This window comes from Perna viridis, chromosome 3 (genome assembly GCF_037379345.1).
Source record: "Perna viridis isolate PV_CMFRI_1.1 ecotype Kerala chromosome 3, ASM3737934v1, whole genome shotgun sequence".
Classification (NCBI taxonomy): domain Eukaryota; kingdom Metazoa; phylum Mollusca; class Bivalvia; order Mytilida; family Mytilidae; genus Perna; species Perna viridis.
The window spans coordinates 34,244,084-34,263,863 of record NC_142447.1 but is presented as its reverse complement, the minus strand read 5'-3'; the positions used below and the strand labels follow the sequence as shown (position 1 = coordinate 34,263,863).

Sequence of the window (19,780 nt, the reverse complement as noted above, 5' to 3'; positions counted from 1 at the left end):
ATACCCTATATGATATAGGCTAATCATATATCATTAGCTGCATGAGCAAAATTCTCAGAGGAATGCATAAGACAAATGGAAGACTAAAAAACAGAAAAATAAATAAATGAAAAGATTGTTGAAAAACAGTTAAAAAACATCTGACCTAACAAAAATTAAGACATGATCAGTATCACATCAAGATCTTCCTGTAAATATCTTAACCTACTACCAAATATGTTCAGACAACAGATTTATTGAAAAAGTCAGAAAAAGACTAAAATCTGCAACTGTTGAAACTAATCCAATGAATTGATTGACATTTATATCTAACTACAAGCCAAATAATTATCAAATCAATTAAAACCATTTCAAAAAATGTTTCAACAACTGCAAATTTCAGGCACAGAAGCCATAATTTTGTTAAAAATTCATCCCGTTGGAACTGAATTTGATACTTTAATCTTTCAAAATTTACTTAAAACCATTTGAAAAAATAGCAGTATGTTTCAGCAACAATGACAGGGTGATACCATTAGTACATGGGCTGAGACAACCCCCCGTGCACCCCCACTCATCAACCAAAATATAATTTTCGGGTACCCTTATACTTCCCATTTACGAATCTTTTTGTTGCCAAAAAATAAACTGAAGCATTTTTGTATTTTTTGGCTATTTTTTATACCTCGTTGAGGCAAAAATCATTTTTTAACTTTTTTTATTCTACGAACTCCTCGCTACAGAACGAAGTGAACTGACATATGTATTTATTATCATATAGCTCAATATCTCAGCTTTACAATTGTATCAAGAAAAATGTGATAGCACTTCGGGTTTTGTGGTAAAATGGAAAAAAATGTACCCCTACCCCGCCGAAAAATTGCTTAAATTGACATACTTTTCAATGTCAAAACCACTAGAGAATTACCTTAATGCTTCAGTAAAAATTTTTTTTGGGGGGGGGGGTATTTTCTTTTTAGTATTATCACAATTTATACTTCTGGGGTTCTCATGATGAATTTTGGCGAATTTTATAGTCAGAATTTATCAAAAAAGGTGAAAAATGGGATTTTCGATTTTTCGGTCAAAAGTCACATAAATTCGACTCTACAAGTTACTGCTCAACTGAAACATCTCAAATTTGGTTTGAGACCAAAAATAATTTAATTTTCTACATAAATTAACCACGAAACACTAATTTTCAAGAACGGATTTTTCAAAAATGTTAAAAATATTACCCCTACCCCTAGAAAACTGGTCTCAGTATCAAACAGAATTCTCATTCACAGGACACCGACACCGTAAAACTCATATTTAAGGCATTCATAATCAAGATAATGATGTTCCCAATATATCTGATCAATCCAGGCACTTAGATTTTCCTTTTGGGGTAAAATTACTATAAAATTGGAAAAATGGGAATTTTAAGAATTTCATAGTTTTTGCAATTTTTGATAGTCTGACTACAAAATTCGCCAAAATTCATCACAAGAACCCCAGAAGTATAATTTGTGATAATACTAAACAGAAAATACCAAATAAGCTGTTTTTTACAGAAGCATTAATACTCTAGGGGTTTTGACATTGAAAAATATGTCAATTTAAGCGATTTTTCAGAGGGGTAGGGGTACATATTTTCCATTTTACTGCAAAACCCGAAGTGTTACTGCAACTTTCATAATACCATTGTAAAGCCAAGACATTGAGCTATACAATGATACCTAAATGTGTTTAGTTTGTTCACACATGCTATTCCAGGAAGGTTTAGACGCTCAAACAATTGAGTCATGAAAATCTTGGCTTTTTGACCCAGTGGGGTACAATTATAGGCTTAAACTGAAAAAGAATCCAAGAGTATACTTTGGTGACAAATTGATTCGGCAATGGGAGGTATAAAGGTACCTAAAAATCATCATGAAGTTGATGAGTGGGGGGGGGAGGGGTGGTGGTGCATGGTGGACCCTCCCAGACCATGGACTACATGATGTACCTTTGTGGTTGAATAAAAACACTAAATTTCAGAAACCTCTGGTATATTCTCTAACATAGCAGAGTAATATTTGAGGACTCAAAATCTTACCTTTGTGGTTTCTCTGTTCTCAGTGATTCAAACTTCAGCCGTCAGATAATATAATGATTACTAGGAGTAATTCACTCAATGCCGTCTGGAATTAATGGACGTATTAAAGAGAAAAATATGGTACATGAATAAGAAAAGGATATGGTTATACAATATTCCTGAATGGCAAGTTACTATAAAATGGTGAATCCTATGTAAGAAAGATGAAAAGAATGAATTATAAAGAACTATTTATTTTTTCCTTTAGGTCTCCTTGTAATCCTTTGTGCATATTTATTAGTCCGTTTACTTTGTTCTGACCACTCCAATTTCAATTTCTCTAACATCTCAGGACTAAGTACATTAGAGTTTAATAGTTCTTGTTCAATCTTTCCCTGTTTCTGCCTAGGAGAATCTTCAATGTCTAATAAAGTAACACTATCTTTTAGAACACCATGCCTAGTTAATGCCTCCTGTGAATTCTCCTGGTCGATTTCCTTAGTAGACTTTAACAGTTCTGTTATGTTTTGAACACCTTCCTGAATAAGTGAGTCTAAATCTTTCTGCAATGCCTGTATTGCTTCGAAGTCAGGGAACATATCTTGAAAGCGAAATCTAAAATAATAGTTAATGTGGAATTATAGATAAACTAGCTCACATCAGGGAACCTTTAATCAGCTAGTATGTATGTTTACATATATTGTAAATGTTTCAATTTTTGTGGTGGACTAATTTTTACAGTGGACAGATAAGCACGAAAAATAGTACCTGTGAAATCAGTTAACTATTAATGATAATCATTTTTTGGAAAACATAAAAATTGATACCCACAATTATGTTCACCTGACAAAATTATTGAAAATTATCAATCACAAATATTAAACTGTTAACAGTACTTTCTATAATTTTTAAAAAAAATACAAGAAGCTCCTGGGAGTCTGAACTACTCATCTGGGTACTTGGATGTACACAAGTTATTTTCATACTTATGACAAGCACCTTCACTATAAAAAGTTATCTACAAACATGTACCTAAAATAGATAATTGATGTGTTTACCCCCTCTGGTTCATCTATGTTGCCAAGTTTGGCAAACATTGGCATAGTATTAGCAAGGAAGTAGGCAAAAACATGCTTCCCTAATGTGTGGTTATGGAAATTATAAAAGCAACTGCTGCATGCTGATCCACTGGAGCTACATTAAATTACATTCTTTGCAGAAAGTATTGAGAGAGACAATCCAATATAGATTGAAAATGTTAGCCCCCAAGTTTATAAGAAGAGGTCATCACTAAAATACAGAATTCATACCAGATTTATGGTGTCTATCAACAAATAAACAAAAATAAAGGGAACTTCCTTACATCTGACACATTTTTATTTATATTACCACATAAAGAAAATATACAAAAAAAAAACGCAACCAAATGCTAATATCAACTCATCATATCTACTTGTCAGCTTCAATTTGTACACTAATGTAAAAGTAACTCTTTAATCTTCAAAAACTATCTCAAGGCCCACAAAAGTCAATCATGACAAAGCTGTATGTATATATCTAAAATGAAAAAAAGTATGACTGTTGAGTTAGAGCTATCACAAGACCAAAATTGAAGCAGTACCTGGTAAACATGTAGTTTTTTCTCACCACACTAATGAGTGGAGGGAAAAATGAATTGTAACAATATGACAAATTACCTCAACCATAAATACAAATCCAAAACATCAAAGACATTTTCTAAGTGGACTAGATCTATGATTGTCTTTGGTGATGTGACTGTTCCTATTTGTCGACACAACCATTCAAATGTTAAAGGTTCTCCAAGGTGCATCTGTCTGGCAAACTGTAAAGTATGAAAATTGTAAGATAAAATTTTCATTGTACCATCATTTAATGGGGAAAAAAAATTAATATTCAATAGAAATCTGGAGAAGAATGTACTCATGATAATGTTAAAAGCACATGTGCCAGTGTATGATAGAGGTTACTGGTACCTAAGGGTAAGATCTAATCTCCAATGAGTCTCCACCATGTTAAAAGACTATTACTTTGTTTTCTGATTTACTGTTTTGATTTGGAACTCAGTTGTAATGATATGCAACACTGCCCTACACTCAACCAAAAAGGCCAAACAGGCTATATTAAAATATAGCTTTTGTTAACCAAGAGATACTTCCTCATAAGTAAATCTACCTTGGATCATCAAGTATAAATGACAAACTGAAGAAATGACCTTGACTTTTGAACAGAAGAAGGGACATGGATAAAGACAAGAAAGATGTTCAAATCTATTTATCAGATGCAATTTATCAAAGTTTTATGCATGGACAATTGGACAGATTAGGTTTCAAATTCCATACCAATCTAAATGAATAATTACCCAATCTTTTGTTACATTAAGATGTCACATTGAGATAATGTTAACAAGTTTTCTATAGAAAAAAAGCGTTTAAATCAGGAATTTTGGTATAGCGCATGGAAAGTTGGTAACTTTGGGAAAAAATCAGTGCAGCAGAACGAAATGTAAACTTGATCTCTAACTCATCAAGGTAGACTCGCATACCAAAATCAGCTCAATATCTGCAAGCGTTAAAAAAAATTGCGGAAAAATTAAATTTCATTGAATTCAAGGGCCATAACTTGCACAAAAATCAGTGAAGTGGAATGAAACCTATACTTGATCTGTAACTCATGAGGGTTGACTCAGCTCAATATCTGCCAGCATTTAGGGCATACAAAAAAATGCCTAGGTTCTCGGGCCACTTATTAAAATAATTGAAACAGGAGGGAGGCCTTTCTTTTTTTTTTTTTTTTGATAGGAAGCAAGTTTTCCTTTGGAAAAATTTCATTGACTTGAACAATTCTGTAAACGTATATAATGTTGAAAAGTTAAATAAAATACTCCATGGCATTAAAACTTTATTGGAATATGAGATGTGGCAAGAAATAAAAGCCATCTCTCTGCCATGATACAAACTTTTGTTTTTAATGAACAATGTTAAATACATTTTGTAACAGCCTCATTCGCATCATACTTTTTACATTTCTGTCAAGCGTGCAGGTGATTCTGTAACTAATTAACAGTCAATTCCAGACTGGATATGAAAATTTTCAAAACAGATATAAAATTTCTGGATTTTACTTTAATAAAAGTTGCAGATGCGGAAGGGTTTTTAGGCATGCGGCAGTGCCTGAGAACCTAGCATATTTTTTTTTCAGCCTTAGAAAAAAAGTGCAGAAAACTTAAATTTCGGTAAATTTATCAAAGTTCAAGGGCCATAACTCAGACAAAAATCAGTGGAGCAGAACGAAACGTTAACTAGATCTGTAACTAATAAGGGTACACTCACATACCAAAAATCAGCTCAATATCTACAAGCATTCTAAATGTGGAAAACTTCGGTAAATTTTTCATAGTTCAAGGGTCATAACTTGGACAAAAATCAGCGAAGCAAAACGAAATGTACACTCGATGTGTAACTCATCAAGGTTGACTAAAATACCCAAAATTTTTTTAAAATACCAGTTCAATATCTGCAAGCATTTAGAAAAAAAAGTGTTGAAAACTTTTCTTTTGGGACAGACAGACGGACAGATGGAGTGCAAATCTGAAGTCCCTTTTTGCTAAAGCAGGTAGGGAACTATTAAAATCAATACAAGTTAGACTGATCTTCATTAAATCATATAAGGTACTTGGGGGAGCTATTATTTGCAATGGAACTAACCTTTAGAAACAATTTTAAGCAATATAACTACAGATTTTATTCAATTAGTCCATTGTTTTTATAACCACCTGAAAATTCCTTCCCCTGTATCTCTTATGTTTTCATGGAACAGCCCTGATTCTCTTTTAAACACAAGAAAATGTTTTTTGCTTAAATGTTTCTACGACATCTTACCTTTTGAAACATTGAACAAACAAAAGCTTGCTTCTTAGGAATGGGAGAACAACACAACACATAGCGAACACGTAATGTTAATGGGATGTGTTCTATCATTTCTGCCAGGAATTTAAAATCATCCATGTTACACATGAAGTAATAGTCATTGTCAAGTTGTGATAATACCATGAATATATCCTGAAATATTAAAATGAAAACAAAATTTGAGAAGATTACATTAATAATGAAAAAATCATCCAACTTAAGGCATGTTATATAGAGCTCATTATAATGTTAAGAAAAAGTGAGGGTTTGGACATCCTCAATTGAAGAAATCTGATGGTCTACGAGTTATTATATAAGACTTTCTCCTTATTATTTCTTTAAATAGCAATATTAACAATTAAAATTAAAATTCTCCCAACCTTTGTATGTAATACTATAAGACAAAACAACTTTTTATGATATCAAAATAGAATTCAAACTTATCTTATGCCATTAGATAATCAGTATTTACACAACAGGTCAACAGATGTTAAATTTTCAGGAATTTAGGAAAAATGTTACCAAGAAGTACTACTATAGAACTCGTGAAGTACATGTATAATTAATGATTTGTGTCCTAAGTTTCTATTAATAAATGTTTAAACAGCTGGTATACATTTATGGCTTTGATGCCAGTCCCAGACATTTACACTTACAATCAGGTTACAGAGCGTAGCTTGTGGAAGATGGTAGGCAAACAATTCTATCTGGTCAGCTGTAGGGTGCAAACCAGCTTGCTGAAATAGGGTATTAAGTGGTATCTTGTATTATTATATAGTAATATGTTTTTCCATATTTAGTCCATTGTGAAAAATCCTGCAGTATATTTCCATATTTTACTCTGCGCCTTGGCCTTTAAAATTCCGGGAAAAGTATGGGTGCATTCCGAATGTCAATTTTCTATTGCACACTTGTCGTCTGGTAAACAAAGATGGCGGAACGAGACATCGCCGAAGAATTGTAAGAAACCTCCAAATCTGAAGTAGCTTGTTGCCAAGAATGAACTGAGATTGATTGAATGAAAATCAGTAAAAAAAATAACGAATAACAACAGAAACAAACAAAAAAATATTTTTTCCTCTGACAATTAAAAAAAAACATATAGCACTTGTTAAAATATGGAAATATTGGACCTAGTGCAATATTAGAAGAATATATGAAAAATCACTTATAAAAAAGAAAATATTGTGTCACGAACACAGAAAAAATATTACTAATAAAAGGGTTGTTGCATGAATATTGGGGCTTATTGGGCCTTGCAGTATGTCATATTGCACTCATTAACTTGTGCAATGATATTTTGCTTGGTCCAATATTCCCCAATATTCATGCAATTACCTTATAATATTGTAAGAAGCAATATAATTTCCCTATAGAAAGCAATGGAAGTCAGTCTGCAATAAATTCCCATATAGTACTAGTGCAAATATAGTGAAAATTTTGGACATTATCCATGACAAAAGTCTATTTTAAACAAGACTAAATCATATTGCCATACAATAAAAGGGTTATAGCATGAATACCAGGGAATATTATCCTTTGTATAATATATATTGCACTCGTAAACTCATGCAGTATAAAATTCTACTTATGATAATATTCCCCAGCATTCTAATATTGTGAAGCAATAAATTTATGCACTTCAAAAATAAACAAAATCAAACCAATGTCAAATAACCATCTGGAAACCAGGGAAAATAAGGTGTGGCAAAGTTTAAAACATCACAATTAATGATGTAAAAATTTGATTCTGCAGAAAACCAAGCTTGATCTATACTTAGGAATAAAGTCTTATTCATCCTTCAATGTGTATCATGTTATTATCTGGAAACTACAAACCACATGCTTATGTTAAACTATGTAGGTATTCTAATAATATATCAGTGTGATCTGGAACTTGAATACCTCAATGATATCTATTGGCCTATTGACAATGTCCTTCAACAGAGCAAGGTCTTTACGTCTGAATGTTGTTACTTCACCAATTTCAAACTGTGTACCATAGCGCCCAGCTCTACCTCCAATCTGGAGAGCTAGTGAAGTATTTATAGCATCCATTTCAACATTTCCCTCTTCATTAATGGTAGGCTTTGTTAATGAGTAGAAAATTATTCTTTGTATTGATCTGTAAAATTACAAACAGTTTTGTAAGACCAGTATTAAGGATATCATCATGACAATGGCAGCATGAAACCGTTATATGACTTGTGTTTGTAAAATAAGTTATAGTATATGAAATCAAAATAAGGTAACTGACAAATGAAACACGAGTTTGATTTGACTTACAAATTAATTCCCATGCCTATAGCATCTGTAGCAACCATTACTTTACATGGATCATTAGGGTCATTGAATTTAGCAGCCTGTGCTAACTTCGTTCCTGCAAACACAAACATTAATGATTCATTATCATGTTAAAGCATGTACAGATTTTTTAAATACAATGCTTCCTTGTTCAGCCCATAGCTTTTGATTACTTTCAATATTTTTCTTGTGATGAAATAAATGGCTTCCAAAAATTAGCCTTTCAAACAATGTCTTTCAGTGAGATTCTAACTGTAGGATGGCAGTCATGAGCTGGTATGACAAGCTTTTATATTGTTTTGTTTGCCTGTAGAGTTAACTGCTTTTGTTTGTGCTTACATTAGTGCCCTTCTTGTCAAGGTATCAAGGATAATTTAAGATCTACTAACCTGGAAGTAATCTAAAGAACTGACTTAAGAATATAAACAAAAATAACCCCAAAAAGAAGAGAATGTAGCCGACTCACCTGGTGGTAATCCTCCATATATTACAGCACACTGTATCCCTCTCTTTTCTAGTTCACCATTAATGTGATAAATATCGTTTTTACTAAAACACACAATACAATCACCTGGTCTAATATCGTCAAAGCTTTCTGCAAAGAAAGATCACTACAGTTCATTTATGTATATCCAAGAAAAAATTTTATGTACTAAATTTACACACTTAATTTTAACCAGAACAACACTTTTCTGTCATAAAAAGCAAGTTTCACAATTTTTCTTTAATAATAATTCACATCAAAGAGGTGTGCCAGGTGGTTGAAACTTATTAACTTGTGCATACAAACTGTCAGCATTCAGTCACATCTAGAACCGATGTACACAAATTTGATGCAACGAATTCCTATCATAGGTAGCATGACATCCATTTATACATGGACCTTTATTATACTTGAACAAAGAACTTTCAGTAGTACATAAAATTGCTCCACTTTCCAAAGGCATTAACAAAACAAGTAAAAAGATAACTAAGCAATCATTGAATGTATAGTCCTCTACTGGCTGCAAAAATAAAATGAAAGGACAATAACTGTGTCAAAAATTTACATGTACAACAAAGTTTCAATTTAAACATACTAAGTAATTTATCTGACAATAGAAAGTAATAATCTGACAAAAGAAAATCAAAAGAAAATTTCAAGAAACATGCTATTTTATAAATCTATTAAGTCAAAAACCAAAACAAAAACAAAAAACAAAACAAAACAAAACCAGAGAACAAAACCATAATAGCTGAATGGGAGTAATTATGGAACATTTAATCTGTAATCTACACTATCAACGTACATTCACACACAAAATATCAGTTAAACATCTGGGCATGACAAACCACCTAGAAAAGTCTTCTTCAGCTGGTCATTTTAGATTGCTAAAAATGCTTCCAGTTTACTCTCAGACATTTCTTTTTTAAAGTATGCTTCAAATATAACCTATACATATCTCTATTTTAATGATAAGATTTCAAACTTTAATTGAGGCCGACCAATGTTCACAATTCCTTGATGAACCTTGTACCTGTCTATTTTTAGAAATCTAAATTAAGAGATTATATATGTGTCTGGTCATCAAAAGGACTTTTATTAATTATAACTCAATATGGGAAAGTTATGAAGTATTTATCACCGATAAATATCTATTTTACAATTTTTTTGTTATCTTTTCTTCATGTTGTATTTGTCAATCGTTAATACCACATTCTAACTGTCATAACTGCTGCTTTATTGTGCCGATGGCTTGAATTAAAGCAGGACAAATCAACAATTGACTCGTACTACTAATGTAGATTTTGACAATTGGATTGAGAATTTTCACAAGTCCCCTGGACTCCCCTGTTGTGATTTTCAGGGGTCCCAAACAAATTTTTGAGGTCAGAGACCAAGGAGCTTGGGTACCAATGTCAGCAGAGATCAATAAGATTAACTTCATCATCCTGGGTGAATTTCACACCCAGATCAGTGATTCTTTGTACACAAATATCCCAAATGGGTGTGTGTTACACTCATATTTCACCCAGAAAAAATCAAACTGACACAGTGTTTCACTTACTAACTGGATGTGTGTTACACTCTTATTTCACCCAGAAAAAATCCAACTGACACAGTGTTTCACTTCCTAACAAGGATTTAAAACTCTGACTTAAAGTGTTCGAGAACAAATGTTGCTAAGTATACTGTATGTGCATTTATGGAATTTACTATTTAAGTTACCATTAGTAAATAAAATTAAACAAATAGTAAACTTGACGAACATTAAACCCATCACTACACATTCAAATGCTATAAATGATCTCAATATTAGGAAGTTCAGAGAGTATTATTTTAAAGAAACTGATTGTCAAAGGCCCTTAATTTGGTAAAATGTCTCAAGATTGGAACAACACATTAACTTGATCTGTATTCCATGAACTTAATCTATATCCCATGATGATGTATAGTGAAACTTCTCCAAACCAGCTAACACTGGGACAAGAAAAAATGGCCAGTTTATAGGGGTGGCCGGTTTTGTGAAAAATAGCAGTGCATTCTAAGAGCTGTTTCCATTAATGTGTTCTATAACCCTACACCTTGTCAGTTTGCTGGTCGAGACACGTTTTATTACATTTCAAAGCTTGCATCGTTTGTAAATGATTTGATTTTACAAATGGTACTGCCGACAAAAAAATGTTCATGGTTTTGAAAGAATGTGTATTAAAGATCAAAGGGCTATTGATGGTAATTAATTATTTGTATTGTTTCCGTACATTACCTATCAACAAAGTCTAATAATTTCACCCCTATGTTGTTTGGCTTGGGTACAAGTCACATTAATTGACAGTTAAAAGATTGTAAAGATCATACTATTAAATGACCCCTGTGGCCTGATGTGTGTACACACCAATTAACACGCAACCAAAGACAAAATGTAATGTCTGGATTAAATTTGTTGTTTAAACTACTGTACCCTTCAATTATCATCTGTCTACTGATGAAATGCAAACCGGTCAGTGAATGAATTATTAATTACATAATATTATGTAATCATTTACAGTTTTGTCGACACATTTATTACAGGTGAACAATAACCGGGTGGCCGGAGTTGTGAGGTTGTTTTTATTTGAAATATGTAACTAAAACTGTGAAAAAAAGGCCGATGTACGGTTTTAGGGGGTGGCCGGTCTATTGAAGACAAAACACACAGGTTTTAATGTACATCGACTGGCACTTTTGAAAACAGCTTGTTTGAAGGGAAGATCTGTTTTCTGAGGGTTCGGTTTGGAGAAGTTTCAGTGTACTTGCATAAAGTATATAGAGTCATATAGATCCAGCTTACCTACAGCCTTATCTAGATAAACTAAATCTGTATATCTTTTATATCTCCTGACCTATAAATATATAAAAATAGAAGTCAAACACAGAAAAAAATTACATAAATCAAGGATAAAGTATTACAAACAAGCAATGACAATTTAATTTCTTATTTGGAACAAGTTCAGTTAGTATTTGGAAGAGCTAAGATTTTGTCACACAAATTATGGCTTTTTTTGTATTTTTACTGTTTTACTCTGTTTTAGCTTTAATATTGTCAACAATAGGCTTGCTAAGTAAATATTGAAAAAAAATTATCTGCACCACAATATATGTACTCCTGCAAGTGTTCATTAAAATTGCATTTTTTTATTCAGCACAGAATTGACTTGTATTTTAACAAGACATGAATTGTATAAATTCTATAATTTCTAATAGTGATCTGCATCTTGGGATTTGTTACTCTCATGCTTGATTTGTTACTCACATGCTTGATTTCACAATCCTATTATCAAAGTATAATAAGTTTTAGTCTGGATATGATTTATTACATAAAAATCCTACAGAATTCCACCTCTTAATAATTTTTTAAGTAACATGTATTCATAATCCAGAAAAGATTTATGCTACAGGTGACATGTAACCATTATTTACAGGTTTCATAATCAGTGAAAAATGAATATGGCAAAAATTCAATTTCAACAAATGCAAATAGCCAAAATAATGCAAAAAATCCTTTTTACTTGTATTACTTTCGTAAAATATATCCTTCACATCACCTTATATTTTAAACCTACCTCTACTTCATCTCCTGTATCCATCATCAGTTCTTTGACTAAATCTATGGCACTGGCTTCTCCACACAGATGTATCTCCTTAGCACATAGACCTAAAAGTGATCGAGTCCAAGCCCAACCTCTTTGTGTGTCTCTTATCATCTGTATCTCATCTATAATAGCTACTTCATCTAAAACATAAAATTCATAGTTGATATAATTTGTCAAAGAGAGAGAGAGAAATGGTTGATATGATCTACCACTGAGAAAGAGCAATGGTTGAAAAAATGTCATGGAGACAGGATAATGCCGTATAGCAGGTTATTTTCGGAGGTGCAAATTTTGGCGTATTTTAGAAATCTGTTAAAAAACACCAAAATAAATTTTGCAAAATATTAACTCTTAAGTACTTGGTGCACAACTTATCATCCATCAAAATTTAAAAACACCAAAATTATTTGTATACCCTTTTGCTTCAAAATCACAAAATATGATCTCTCACAGATAAAGAATAATGGTTTGTAGAAGACTAAAATTACAAGTTTTTAAACATCTTAACAAATGAAAAATCAAGGACAATATCTAAAACACAAATAAAACTTTTATAGAAACAACAAAAAACATTCAGTAAATAAAAAAGTCAACATAAAACCAATTGAAATAAGTAACATTTGGTTAAAGTATTTATGTAACAGTATCATTAACATATTTATTTAACACATGTATAAGAATATACAAGAAAATAGATGAAAAACAAATAAAAAAAAACAAAATGCATCAGGATGCACAAGCTGAGTTGTGAGTTTTAGAGAAAGAAATATTTTAGATATCATAAATCAATAGGGTTCTCATATACCTGGTATGTAATGATATTGCAAAGTTCCATTTGAATCGATGCAAACATTTTAAGTTATCATCCTGAAACTTAATTTTTACAGAAAAAAATTAAGCTTTATGGTAACTGTGACATTGACTGTTCCCCAAAAATCAATCATGTTTTCATTTATCTGGAATGTAACAATATCCCTGAGTTCCGCTTCAATCAGATGTAAATTTTTAAGTTTCTATGTAAAAATAAATTTTTTGGGCATACTTGACCTTGACCTTATCAATAAGTTTCTCACTTACCTGGTATGTAACAATATCCTTACGTTTGGTTTGAATCAGATGTCAACTTTTTGAGTTGTCATCCAGAAACCCCAATTTTATGGAAAAAAAGTTATTTGGCTGCTGTGACCTTGACCTTGAATCAAATTTCCCCAAAACTACCAGGGATCTCACTTACCTGGTATGTAACAATATCCCAAAGTTTGGTTTGAATTAGATGTATTTTTTTTAGTTATCATCCGGAAACCAATGCTGATACCCCTGCCCACTTGCCCATCTGCCCCCGGCCATCATCAAACCCATAGCCTAGTTCAATAAAAATTAGTATGCCAATGTCTCTTTGATAATATGACATAAAATTTGATCTTACAGGGTGTATTTAGAGAGGTCATTTCTACAGTACATGACACATGGTTGGCTGGTTCTTCTGAAGGGTTCACATAGCGTCTCTCCTCTCCTGTTACTAGATCACATGCAGTCCCCTAGAAAAAAAACCACTAACACTATAGTGCAACAATGGTTCATTCCTAGATACTTTCATGCAAAACATGTCTTAACTCATCTGCACAAGGTCAGGGTTTGTATCACCACTTGTATCTGTGGGATGGACACGGGAGCACTGACATTGTGAAGTTGAGCTGTATATAATCTAAACATGTTTAAACCATACTGCTGCTGAAATTCTATTCCTATCAATTCAACTGCATTTTTATCCTGTGTCAACCAAACACCTGTTTTGAATTAAAAAAAAATGCTTTAAAAAGGTCAAAAAGGTCTAAAAGATGTCAGACAAAGTATCACAACAAATCCATAGTTTGACTCTGAATTCACTCTACTTCATAACTAAGACAGCTTGATGTTCCAGTAGAAATATTACATCTACAAACCACTTGAGTGGATTTACTTGTGCAAGCATATGTCTTCTATGAAATATTAAGGAGATAAAATTTGCAACTATGAACAATAAAAATTCTTCCCTGATGGACAAAGGAACAAGCTCTGTTTAGTACCTCACTTCAATATGATAGAATATTCATGACAAACTCAGATGAATAATACAATATTCAGCCAGGGGTGGCATAAAATAGTCACTTGAGAACTTATCAATAATTCAATAACAAATAATAAAGAAAACAGAAACATTTTAAGGCCCTATTTCCATGTAAAGTATTTTAATTAACACATACCTCATTATTACACTTATTGAAGACCTCAGTGGCCAATAACCTGAGTGGTCCACAATATACACCAGACTTGGCTGTCAGAAATCTCTGTAGAGCACTATAGGTTTTACCACTGTTAGTAGGACCAGCATGAAATATTATCTTTCTCTCTACTGATCTGGCTTCTGAGTACCTATTATTGAAGAAAGAATACATTAAGTTCAAGGAAACAGTCTATGGTAACAATAAGTTCCAAAGCAAATTCATCTACTTATGAATGGAATATTGCTATTGGTAATTCTGAAATATATTTCATGAAATTATTTAATGCTAAATGGTGAAAATAATTACAAAAATAAGAAAATAAAAAAAACATGTATCCAATTGGAATAGGTAATACAACAAATCTCTATAATTTTGTTATTATATCTTTTTCTTGAACAGTTAGATATATTACAATATCACATCAAGGGACAATGTAATATGAACAAGTGGTATGAAAAATTTTCTGTAGTGATTGGTTGTTGTGTAATTGTGCTGCATTAACAATAAAATCTGATTGCTGAGAAGCGACATTTCTTAGGTTTTTCTCCCATAACAAATGGTGATGCCAATAGTGGACAATGGGTAAAATTTTTACCATGGCAGAAGCCATAAGTCGTGGCCAAATAATACAGAGGAATTATAGAGAAATAGATTTTATAACAGATGCAATTTGAATATCGCAAAATATCAACTTGTATTATTTAATTTCAACATTATAACAAACTTGCCGAGGCTCATTTGCTATGTTGAAATTAAATAACTTGAGCTGATATTTTGCGATATTCAACTTTCACTCATTATACAACTTATAAATATACATTCATGAAGAAGATCTGAAGTTCAAATAAGATATGTACAATTATTACCAATTAGCAGGGTTTCTAAGATCACTTATTTTCTTAAGGTCTTCTATACATTCTAGGTGGGGGAATACTTCCTTGGCATGTTGTAAAAAGTAAGGCATCAAATCATCCACATGACCTACAATACACAAAAAAAATTAACAATTTTAAACTACTCATTTTAATAAAAAATTAATCCTTGACAAATACATTCATATCAAAATTTGGGACAATTTTTCCTTAAATATTCAATAATGACTGATTTTAAACTATGGCATAGAGTCACTTAGGTTTTCTATCAAAGTGAGTCTAAAAGTCATTTACTTTGAAAGGCAAACATTAAAAGATGTATGGCCCCATTACTTCTTACATGTGCATTTTCTAAAGGTAAGAACATTGTCATGATTTAAACAAGTTTAAATTAATTTTCATTGCAATAAGGGATTGTGATATTAATCCTTCACTTACTATAACTACATTGTACATGTATATGTAAATTTTACTTCATAAAGAATTTAATAACTTTTTTCTTTTAAACTATGAAAGGACATGGCAACATTACCATCACTATGTTTTATGTTGGAAATGAAGTAAAGATGAATCAGCTTCCCAAGCAGCCATATACAGATAAAATTTACAAAAAACTGAATTTATCTTGTGATTATAAATAAGTCATTTACATATTAAGAAGAGACTGTCCATGTAGATACCAGGCAGATCTAATATGGGCAGCATTTTGAAAATTTCATCCCATTATTTTTTTTCCAATGTAATATTTAAATAATCATCAAGTCAGAGGACAGATTTTTCTGTGTAAAAAGTGGATTGACTCAGTATATTTTCAAAGTGCCTTAAAAATCAAATATTAAAAAATTAGGAACAGATCAAATAGATATTACTCTTTAGTTTAAAGTTTCAAGTGTTTTCTAAGTAATTTATTCCATTCTTACCATTTCAGTAATTACAATCCCCCTTCATATTTTTTAAAACACAGGCGTTAGTGATCTGTAATGGATGATCTTTTTTCTATATTTGGCATGTGTCTCCCACTGCCTTGGTCTTCCAAGAACTTCCTCTTAGTATTTCACCTGACTATAAATGAGATGGTATAGATACTTTACCTGCTCCGGCACACATGTCTGAAAGAAGTATGTGGAGCTCCACCGGTAAACTTTCCTCATCACAGCAAAATTTACGAAAGCTAAGGTACGCCTTGTGAAAAAATTTAGCTGTAATACATAAGAAATAGTATGGAGTTGAGATAACCTTTAACATGTGTTCCTTTGAAAAGGGCATACATATATGTACCATAAAGAATTTTTTTTCCCCAAGAAACTTACAAATGTATGGTTGCAACCTTTGGGATTAATTTATTAAAATCTAGTGAGAAATGTTATTGTAATGAGAATGAGTACAAAACAGCTATAACAATCAATAAGACCGTTTAAAAATACCACAGTCACCACCTTTTTTATACTTGTATGAGAAATTCATGGTAGCAACCTTTGGTATAAATTTGGTATAAATTTTATCTAAATCAATTGAGAAATATAGTTTTGTGAAAAATTACAAATTGTGATATGCAGACACACAGATGCATGGACATTTAGTTGTATTTCTTAGTCCCAATTTTACATAGGGGACAATCATAAAAAAATTAACATGCCGCTCTTATTCTATTATTATTTTCACAAAGGCTGTTTAAAACATAGTATAGAAAAAAAATTACACATCAAAACCAACATATATGTGGTCCTACTGAAATCTACAACAGAACTAATCATTACATTATAAGCTTGAATACTTACTGCTCAGTCCATTTTCAGCAGCAAATTTCCTGATTTCCTTCTTTAGATAAAACTTATACAGGAACTTTAAAACTTTTTCTAAAAGAAAAGAAAACACACTTACATATTAAAGAAGACGCAGAATTACTAAAAAAGCAATTGTACAAATTCTACTGTTGACATCATGTAGGCTTCAATATAAACATCAAACAAATCTGTATGATAAAAGTATTTGTATACTCATTAGTAGTAATATAATTTAGAAACTAAAATGAAAGTTTGTACCAAAAATTTTTCCATGCATGTATAGTACATTACCACACAAATATTGATTTCAAACAACCTTGACTCATGGCATTTTTTTCTTCCAATCAGTCTATGCAGCACCTCATTGTTAGACTAACAAGCAACAAAATAACTGAAATGTTATATACTATATGTAGTTGCTTCCATATACATAGACAGTATATAATCTGAAAAGAGTGCTTAAATAGCAAGGCCTAATCCAGGGGGATGGGAAATAAGTGAAAACTTCTCAATTCTCCCATTTGTCTTTGACAAGTTTTTTTTGTAAAAGATTACATTCAAAATACAATGTAGAAAATGTCTATACTGTTATTTTTTCAAACAGAATATACTAAAACTACTCCTTGTCATCAATGTTTAGATTAGGCCTTGAATAGATGAATCATTAACATGGGGTATCAAAATCTGGTTTGCACTTTACATTTAAAATGAATGTGATTGAGAACCATACCTGTCTCAGAAAACATTAGCTGCATGTAGCTTTGATGATTAAATACAAGTCAAATCATAGCTCTTTCCAAGATAGTGATGGTCATCAGTCAACATAATACTGGAATATATATTTCTTTTAAAATGATGATGCCCAAGTGTTTACTAAAACTATACCATAATTCCTTGTAAATGCCGGAACATTCGGCCAAAAGTATTTCAGAACGTGGCATTAGGATATTTCAAACTGTACAAATGTATATTAGGACAATTTAAGCTGTATATACACTATGAGCCCAGAAAAATTCTGCAAGACGGTTGCTTAAGGGATTGCAGGTTTTCAGAACATGAATTTTCTCGATACAATTTATACCATGATTTCACAATGGAACACGCAAAAACAAGACATCACTACAGAAAATGCAAAAGGTGGGAACTACACTGCACATGCAGACTGGATTGGAACAAGAAGGTAAAATGTAGTATGAATTTGTTTCAGGAGCGTCTAGGTTTCACCTCTCTCATATTACATGAATTCACACTTGTCAATTTGCTTTGCATTACAAGTGATTCATGTACAAAAAAATGTAATCCCAGAATTGTCTTCAAATAACCTTTAGCAGCGGTTCAAATTAGCAGTGGTCTGAGGTTTGGGGACCTCAATTTCTGCTTCAGGACCAATTAATACCATTAAACCTAAGTCCTGGACCGTCAATCTCTAATATTGATTCATTATTGAGGATCTTTAATTTTCAATTTTCATTAAATGGAGTTTTTGAAAGAGTTCTGGACCTGCTGACATTTCTTGAATGTTACAAAAATGTAATAAAGGACTAAGTCCTCATAACAGTATTTAATACAAATTTAAGTAATAAGCTTGAAAGCACTGACAGCATGATTTCAGTCAGACAGGAAATCAAGTCTTTCAGAGTTTCACATACAAATTTCTGTATTTTTGTATTGTCTACAAGCATTTTTTATATGGTCTTCAATAAATATTTAAATTCAGATACTTTGTTTTTTTTATTCTGACATGCCATAGAGTAGTCATTTCTGGCCTTAGCCAGAAAATACTCAGTAATACTGATTTCACTAGTTAGCAACAAGAAGTGGTAAAAGGTGACAAGAACTATCAAGATGTCTAGAAGAAGCAACAACAAGATATTGTACATGTATATCCATAGAATCAACTTCGTCCTCTTACAGGTTACACCTTCCTCATATTATGAACCATGCTATTGACTTCAGAGAAATTGTGTTATTTGTTCACATTTCAGTTGAAGGTGAGTATAAACAAAAGTGTAAAAATATTATTCTTTGCAAATGTCATGTGAACATGGCTGTTAGAAAAAACAGTAAATTGTCTCTCACCTCTGTCTAATGATCCACCAAGTTCAGCACCAATGCCATTTGAGTTGTTCAGAGATGCTGAGTATGGCAACGGTTTAACAAGTGATTCAAGGTCATTTGGGGCCTTCTTTACAGACTTCGGTTTCTTTGACTTGGGCAACCGACTTCGAAGTTCATGGCCTTGCAATGTTTTAAATCCAACTGCATACTTAGTTAATGAATCTATATGCCTATTCGATACATATTTCAGTATATTTGAATGTCGTCTGCAACAAAAAGAACACACGTTGAGCATTCTTTTTTTTTTATAACTTGCGACCTCTTCTAAATAAATGAATGTGTTTTATTAATTCATGTTTTCATAGAGGCTGACATCTTGGAATGACTAAAAATAAAACCATTTCCGGATTCAGATCAGGAC

The 19,780-nt window shown here is 32.0% G+C and overlaps 1 protein-coding gene across 1 annotated transcript; it reads right to left on the bottom strand.

Moving 5' to 3' along the window:
• Positions 1-2,276: 2,276 nt before the first annotated feature.
• Positions 2,277-19,768, bottom strand: LOC148621976 (ATP-dependent RNA helicase SUPV3L1, mitochondrial-like). Its single transcript, XM_088571409.1, has 15 exons — positions 19,381-19,768; positions 17,296-17,373; positions 16,609-16,716; positions 15,512-15,626; positions 14,625-14,793; positions 13,808-13,919; positions 12,352-12,521; positions 11,580-11,631; positions 8,735-8,863; positions 8,251-8,344; positions 7,870-8,089; positions 6,621-6,701; positions 5,938-6,117; positions 3,736-3,881; positions 2,277-2,653 (listed from the first exon to the last, which is right to left on the bottom strand). Exons 1-15 carry the CDS (start codon positions 19,652-19,654, stop codon positions 2,287-2,289), a joined length of 2,295 nt encoding a protein of 764 aa, XP_088427535.1. The 5' UTR covers positions 19,655-19,768; the 3' UTR covers positions 2,277-2,286.
• Between the last annotated feature and the right edge of the window lie 12 nt (positions 19,769-19,780).

Coding starts and splice junctions, on each gene's coding strand:
- LOC148621976 (XM_088571409.1), bottom strand. CDS start 19,654: ATGCTCAACGTGTGTTCTTTTTGTTGCAGACGACATTCAAATATACTG. Junction 15,627..16,608: donor AGACATGTGTGCCGGAGCAG/GTAAAGTATCTA, acceptor TGTGTATTGTAG/GTCATGTGGATGATTTGATG. Junction 11,632..12,351: donor ATACAGGAGATGAAGTAGAG/GTAGGTTTAAAA, acceptor ATATATTTATAG/GTCAGGAGATATAAAAGATA.